Source organism: Apaloderma vittatum, unplaced genomic scaffold (genome assembly GCF_000703405.1).
Source record: "Apaloderma vittatum isolate BGI_N311 unplaced genomic scaffold, ASM70340v1 scaffold3529, whole genome shotgun sequence".
Classification (NCBI taxonomy): domain Eukaryota; kingdom Metazoa; phylum Chordata; class Aves; order Trogoniformes; family Trogonidae; genus Apaloderma; species Apaloderma vittatum.
In genome coordinates this window covers 1-7,852 of record NW_009733350.1, presented here as the reverse complement: position 1 = coordinate 7,852, position 7,852 = coordinate 1, and the positions used below count along the sequence as shown (strand labels likewise).

Genomic DNA, 7,852 nt, shown 5'->3' with positions numbered 1-7,852 from the left:
AAGCAACTAACAAGTGTAAATTAAAACTGCAATGTATGAGATGAAAAGGCATACATCTAATGCCACTGATTTGTGGAATTCCACAGAAGTTCTTGACCCAAGCTAAAAAAGCTGTTAAGGACTCAAAAAGGGAGTGGACAAACTAATGAAAGGCTATCCACCAAGAACTTTACATAGAGACATGGCTCAAGTCCGTGAGCTGCAATCAACCAACTAATAAACCAATAAATCCACAGGCAGCAAGGAAAGTATTCTGGGTATAGAGATGTTTGGGCCATCTTAATATTCCTTCCAGTGTATCAATGGTCAGAACCTATAGTGGGCGGGATCGATCTTCGGTCCATTTCAGTACAGCCGCTCCTACTGCTCAGCCATCTGTTAACCATTCACACCAGAGAAGCAGAACGATTGGCCTGAATTAGCTCATTTTTATTATGACTTTAGTTAAACCAGGGAATTGAAAGCTTTTATGCAAGTGCCTCAGTCATGGCCCACATATGTGAAGATGTGAGGTGTATACGCTGGACTGAGATGTAGTTTACGGATATCTGCTGGCAGAGCCAGAGGAGGCAAAACCAGAAGACTGCAGGCATGACAACCTGTATAAAATAGTCAATTCAGTGCACTAACATGCAATCCATGTTTACACAGCTGAGGAGAGACACAGAGAAGAACAGGAAAGGTATATTTAATTTTCTATTAAACCTCCAACCAGAATACATTTTCCCAAAACAGAAGTTAAAGCTTTTTACATTACTGATAACAATTTCATAATGATCAACACCAAATTTTCTCAGGAGAAAACAGGTAAAACGTCAGTTATACTTCCTCTCTGTTCTCCAGGTGAACCTAATCTTTGTTCAAGGTGAAATATTATCGAATACCGTGAATCTCAAGGCAACGTTCCAGTTCCTACTTACTTCTGGATATTTTATTTTTTTATTCCAAAGTAGTAATAAGAAAAGTACTTTATAGCAAATTCCTAAAGCCTATTCTAAAAATATGTTGCTAGAGATCCCCTTTATAAGACTATTTTAATTTAAGCAGCAGCAAATTTGTTAGAACGGAAGTCTGAGAGCATCTATGTGACCTGCTATTACAGCTTTTACAAAAATTCATCTCCTTTAGTTGATATGTCAAACTATTTATAACCCTCCTCACTTTCTTCCCAGCTAACCTGAAAAACAGTAAGCAGTGTCATTCAACTCCTAAGTTTTATAAAATTTGTCATATTGATTAAAACAAAAATTGTCACAAATATCCACCATATACCATTTGTAAGAGTTAGTGCCTCAAGCTTAGCTTACAAAATCTTTGCCATAGAGAAATTGATGGAATTTATTAAAAGAATTAAGGTCTCTAACCACAGAGTTTAGGTGAGAGAGGTTCAATCAAACCCAGCCCGCACCTTATTATTATTAATAATGTCTACTTTCATTCTACTTTTTTTTGTCAAGAACATTAAGTACTGACTGTTTACTCTAATGACCTCAAAGTTTAGCTTTGCCTGGCTGAAGTTGTAGATTCTGAAGTTTCATTGCCATGCCCATGTTCCCAGAAATCTTCAATTTGCCTTGAAAAAATGCCTAAAAAGAAAGAAAGATGACATGAAATGCAATACAGCACATCACCCCAAATGCACCCCTCCCAAAAGTTATGTATGTGCACGTCCTGGCCTGCAGTTTTGTAACTCCAACAATTCTAGCAGACATCTCACAGTCATCAACAAATAAAATATTTGTGATATCTAAAGAAAACAAATGCAGTATTGCTTGCTTCTTAGATTATCACAATGACGAATCTGTATACAAAGCAGGGCAGAATACCCAATGTTTTGGTGATGACAGTTCACAGAATAGAAGTTCGCTATTTCAACTGAAGATGATAAGGCAACAGTGTATAGTAGATAACACAACTGATTTCTTACTCAAATCCCCCCAACCATTACTGGTTTTGTTACTGATTAATTCAATTTTACAAATATAGCTTGTGAAGCAGACACATTAATAACTTGGTATTTTATCCACCAGACCTCATAAAAAGATGTGTGCACTAGAATATCTAAATCGCAGATGTAAAATTGCAATTGCTTCTGAATTCCCTACATGTACATTACAATATTTCCGTAATGTTTTACCTTCAAACTTCTCCTAGATACACTTCTTATTCATTCTGTGATTATTAGACCAAAAACTTCAAAGAACGTTATCCAGAGCATTTCAAATTTAGAAGTATGGAACAGCAGCTTAAAATTAACTTAAATGTGCAGTTTACTTGTACACTACATCTGCTTTTGACACATGGAGGAATAAAAAAACCCCCAAATATTTGTAGCTGTTCAGTGGATGCTCACCTCAATTTCTATTTTTCATCATCAGGATTACTCGTTTCACAAATGCCAACTACGGGCATAAAGCCCTGGAAACGGTGGCCCAACATTCCTCCCTTCTTAAGTTCCAACAAAAACACTAGTTTCCCCCCCTGTTCTGCAAACCAAGCACTATTAATATCCCCTTCTGGATTACCTACGGGCTCTCTGATGATGCATCTGTTTGGAAGCGTAGATACCATCTTTCTTGATGAATCTTACTTTGGCCAATTCATTCAGAGAAAGTCAAGAATTGTAATTTTTTACATCAGCCATGGCATTTTGGAGGAGGGGATTTATTTAAATAATTTCAACGCAAACACACTCAAAACCAAACGAACAAGTCAGTCCTCTTATCTCATCTTCGCTCTACTTACTGTCTGAGGATTCATTTTGCCAGTCATGAGAGCTAAGAGATCGGCGTCGGCCATTGTAATTGTGCAATCTGCCTTCTTATCTGTAAGATAGAGTTGACTATGAAGATTCAAACTGAGAGATGAAACAGTAATAGAAACTAATAGTAATAGAACAGAAGCTCCACAAAGAATCCATTGACACTAATGGTTAGAAAAGCGGTACCTGAAGTACACACAAATAAGGATCGCTACTAAAATATCAGCAAGAATTCACCCAACAGCCACCAGGCATCTGTGCCACCTTGTAGCACGGATCCTCCAACACTGAAGATGGATGGACTTTTCTGAAAGGTGAGAAGCAAATTCCTTCCTTGAAAAGAAAAATTATCTACTTGTAACCAGACAGAATGTTAACTGGCAATCATCTGAAGTTTTATTAAACTTAAATTTGCTCAGAATAAATGTGTCTTCCCCTGTGACATACTTGAAGATCACTGAAATCTCAGGCATTTCCTGCCCTCTCCTTCAACGGGAACAACACGTGCATTCTAAAAGTACTCATTTGAATTAACTCAAATCCAGAAGCTTTGAGGATCTTCTTACCAAAAATAAGCTGAAAAAATATTTTAATAAGCTTTCAGATTTTGATGTATGTATCAAAGGGCTAAAACCCACACAATTTTCCTACACTCATTAAACTTAACTCTTTGATAAAATGTTGTCCATACAACAGAAAACAGTGCTTTTTTTTTGGTAGTAACTCAGGTCAATGAATTCCAAATCAATTCTCCTGTCATGTTTCTAATTAAAAGCTTTATGATGCAGATTCACAGATATATGATATTCTGAGGACAGACTGATGTATTTAGCTTTTTATTTACATTACTAGGATGCATGACTTCAGATGCAAGATATTCTTATGGCAAGGGATACAAATCCTTTATTTCCAATACTTTAGAGTTCTTCACTGCCACCCAGTCTGTGTCTTACTTATGTCTGCTTTTTCTAAAGGGAATTTGAAGTTTCTGTCAGCTGGTACAGTATTAAAATCAGTGAAGTTTTATTGTTTAACTAGCTGCAGAGAAGTAATATGGCAAGGTAGACCAGCTTATGGCCTTCCAGTGTCTCCAACAAACCAAGAAACAGCTTCAAATCACATTTCTGGCCCAAATTTTAAGAGGTGAGAACAACAAAACCCCTGATGTTAGATTTTTTATTTTTATTTTTTTAATTCTGTTTCCTTTGAAAGTTATATAACATCTCTCTGGAGCCTCTAGGAAAACATCCAATTATCTACACAGAATTCAGAGTAGATGTTTAGGTTTTGGTCAGAAACATAATGCACTAGAAGCATCAGTAATAAACAAAGTTTAAAATTAGGTAACTCTACACCACTTTTGCTCAAGGTCACTATAGCTCAAACAGAATACGAATTAACAGTCTTTCATTACTTTTATGTGTTTTCTGCAATGACATAGTAAAATAGCACTGACCTGAATTAACTGCCACTGAGCCTTTACCATTTTTCACATCTACTACCCAAGTTGCTTCTTTCCCACCAGGACCGTCTTTTATTTTGAAGGCAAAGACTCCACCAATTTTCTTGACGAATTGCTCTCCTTCCTGTAATGACCATGTAATGTGCGAATTACTCATTTACATCAAAACAATTTTTAAATAGTTTTAATTAAACCAAAGGTAATTTAAAAGCCTCCACCCTTTCTTCTAACATAGAAATACCTACTTCCCCGTATTTCTTTTCAAGAACCACTTAAAAAAAGAAAACAAAACCCCCAAACCACAAGCTATAACTATTTATATTAAAGTCTATCAACTAAGAAACATGACCACTGTCCTAATAGTCTTGATTTAAGTCTGACAAAATGTGATTTCTCATTGTAATCGCACTTACAAAGCAAGCAACAATCATCGAACACAAACTTAAAGTTCCTTCTGTTAGTTAGCAATCTCCTCACATACAGTCTAAACTTGCCTTTACTGAAAAAACTTGTGCAGGTAGGAACTGTCTGCAAAAAAATAATTTAAAATCATGGCACAGCATAGAAAGATTTCTGACACAACAAAATCCAAAGCAGTAACATTTGTGTTAATGAGCAGTTCTGAGGAAGTGACTGATGATGCTATATTCCCATCAGGTTTCACACATGTTCTGCCATATATGAAAATCCTCTTGCAGATAAAAGAAGTAGTCAAATACCTCTTGGAGCTTCTTTTCAATCTCTTTGAAGACCAGATGTGACTTAAATCCATCAACAGCTGCACTGAGAGGCACAGATGCAATACGGCCAGCACTGAAATGAAAAACCCATTAATTTACATACTGTTAATCACATTTTCAGCATCTTCAGATTATGAATAGGCCTAACACCAGTGAGAACAGCTACACTGGAACACTTCAGCAGTACAGAGCAACTACAGGATAAAGTGAAACAGTCTCTGATGGGCCTGACAGCTTGAATTACAATTACTTCAAGTATCTAGATATTCTTGCATGTAGGGACAGGACACTAATTTTATAATGAAAGTAAATCATTAATCTCATTAAGATAAATCAACAAACGCTATTGCCATACCTTGTGTGAAGAGAGCAGCACACACACAACCTCAGAGAAATATCTTTTTCTTTTTTTTTTCCTTTTTTTTTCTGGGGAAAAACAAATCCATTTTTCCCCTCCCAACTCATGTGGGTCTCTTAACTGTCACAAGAGGGACTAAGGGTTACTCCTAATTCTCTGGAGCAGTCATTTTGCATGGTCTCACAGCAGCATGAAACTTAATTCTTCATCTGTAGAAGCACCTAGAGCTGAAGTAAGTATAGAGATGTCCAAAGAAACAGCAATTCAAGCAGGAAAAAAAAGTTTACAATTATTCCCATCTCTTGGGAGCAGAGTTCAAACCTAAGGTCAGGTCTGCTACTGTTAAAGTGACAGAGTCACTTAAGGATTGTTGCTGGAACCTACTTGTGTGGTACTAATACTACCCTATAAATGTACGCTAGGGTAATGACGGTAGGGATTGTCTCATCTGAAGAAGACACATCAATTTTGCTAATAAACCAAGGCTGTACTAACAGGATGTAAAATTGTCAGGTGTCAAGAAAAAGCAAAACTGTTTCAAAGATTAATCCAAAATAGACCAAGTCCTGCTGTCATTTACCTTGATGTACATTCCTGGCAATTATTAATAAAGTCACTAATTACAGGCTAGATCTGAATCCAATTATTAAGTCTATCTGCATTGCTGTAGGAAAAATGGTATCAAGCATCTTCATAAACATGAAATGCCACCACCTTTGCCTTAATTACACAATACACATCATCATCCAATTACATAAGCGGTGCCTGAACAGATTAGCCACACTGTTTTGTTCCAAAGTCTGATATATGTTACTGCAACTCCTTGTGTCAGGCATTTGCTGCACACAACGCCTTTGGGAAAACTAAAAGTTTTTAAGCCGCTCTAATGTAAGATGAAACTCGTATGGTTAAGATTTCTCTGGTTTGAGTTGTACACAAGAGAGAGTCAAAAAAATTCTCCATACTAACAAAGGTGAAGTGAGCTTTAGTAAACTAAATTCAATTTCTTCAAGAGAAATAGTATCCATATATACAAAGCTTTTTCTGACAGGAAGGCACAACTTCCAGCTGTACCTCAAGGTTAACAGCACAGAGTAGCAGCAGATTCCCTGTTCCATAAAACTGCAATATTTTTACAAAGCTCAAACCAATGAAAATGGTATACTCCCTGTAACAGTCTTCTTCCTTCTGATTTAAATCTGTGTACCAACACCCACTGCCAGATTTTGTGAGCATGTCTTGAAGAGAATCCATGGGAAATGATGACTTTTTTCTCATATCCCTCCTATTTTCTTATATAGTCTAACCTCTCGCAGATTACGTGAGAGGGTTATCACTTCTGACCCGGTACTACAGAATGCTGCAACCCTTCAAAGTTCAATTGCTTCTCTCATTACCTCTTCCATGGATTATACTGTCACCTCCCAGGAATTGTACAGGTCTAGCTAAAACAGGTATTAGAAATACAAGTTTGAGAGGGAATGTTTCTTCATGAAAGCTCAGTACATCATAAATTTCACTGATCAAGAATTTTAGAGAAAAAAAAGTATTGGTATGGACTTTACAACCAAACCATAATACCCACAAAGAGTAGCTCAATTTTTCTAAAGTTGAAAGAGAAAGTGCAATAGGAACTGTGTATTTAAAACGTTTCTCCAGAAATTCTGGTATATTTACAAATGTTAAGTATTTTCTCTCAATTCCAGTTCATCTTAACATAGAACTACAGCAAATTACAAGACAGTTTCACTGTGGTGCTCTCTTCTCACTCTGAAGCATGCTGCTACTGCAAGGGCAAGTTCTTGAGCCAGAACTGGACAAGTTACATGCCTGAATTGCAGCAAGTACTTAGAATACTACATGAAACACATATACCTGAAGGCAATTCATGAAACCAAACTAGCAACCATTTCAGCAGTGAAAGCAGTGGCTGTCTCTATTCCCATAGATGCCTTGGCTTTTTTTGGCAAGTCTCTAGTTTCAATTAATTAATTTTAATGTATTTGTTTTATTCTTGGAGGGTTGTGGTGGGGTGGTGGTGGGTTTTCTTGGCCTTTTTCCTCCAAACATTAGATTTTCCTTACAGAAAATTGCTCAAGACATGTTTTATGGGCTAGTCTGCTGTTTCAAATAACTCGTAACTCACACAGCTTATTGCTTATCAAGAATAAGACACTGTGCAAGTAATAATCTCTGTATACACTTGCAGTGCTGTAGGTACACAGCAGCTCCAACCGCTGTGGAAGTTTTCATTTATAGTGCAACTCCTTCTCACAAAGGCAAACAGTAATTCTAAAAAAATATAAATTCTGAAACACAACGAGCACACCACGAGCTTAGTCCACGCCACTACCGAACCCACAGTGAAAGCTTCCACCGGAACACGCCCGGTGCGCGAACGCTGAGCAGGCATTTCCATGGAGCAGCGCCCGTCCTCGCTCCGTGCTCTACGGAGACACAGCCCGAAAGCTCTTTGCACAGGCCACGGTGCTTTGTACCTCCCGCAGAAGTCAGGGCAGTGCCTGGACCGC

At 37.4% G+C, this 7,852-nt stretch overlaps 1 protein-coding gene across 1 annotated transcript; it reads right to left on the bottom strand.

The window, feature by feature from the left end:
* Positions 1-1,222: 1,222 nt before the first annotated feature.
* LOC104278761 (non-specific lipid-transfer protein-like) lies at positions 1,223-5,036 on the bottom strand (the record flags this gene model as incomplete). The annotated part of the gene is made up of 4 exons (XM_009875838.1): positions 1,223-1,586; positions 2,746-2,825; positions 4,218-4,347; positions 4,943-5,036. Coding segments are annotated over 4 exons (400 nt in total), but the record flags the coding sequence as incomplete, so codon positions are not given.
* Between the last annotated feature and the right edge of the window lie 2,816 nt (positions 5,037-7,852).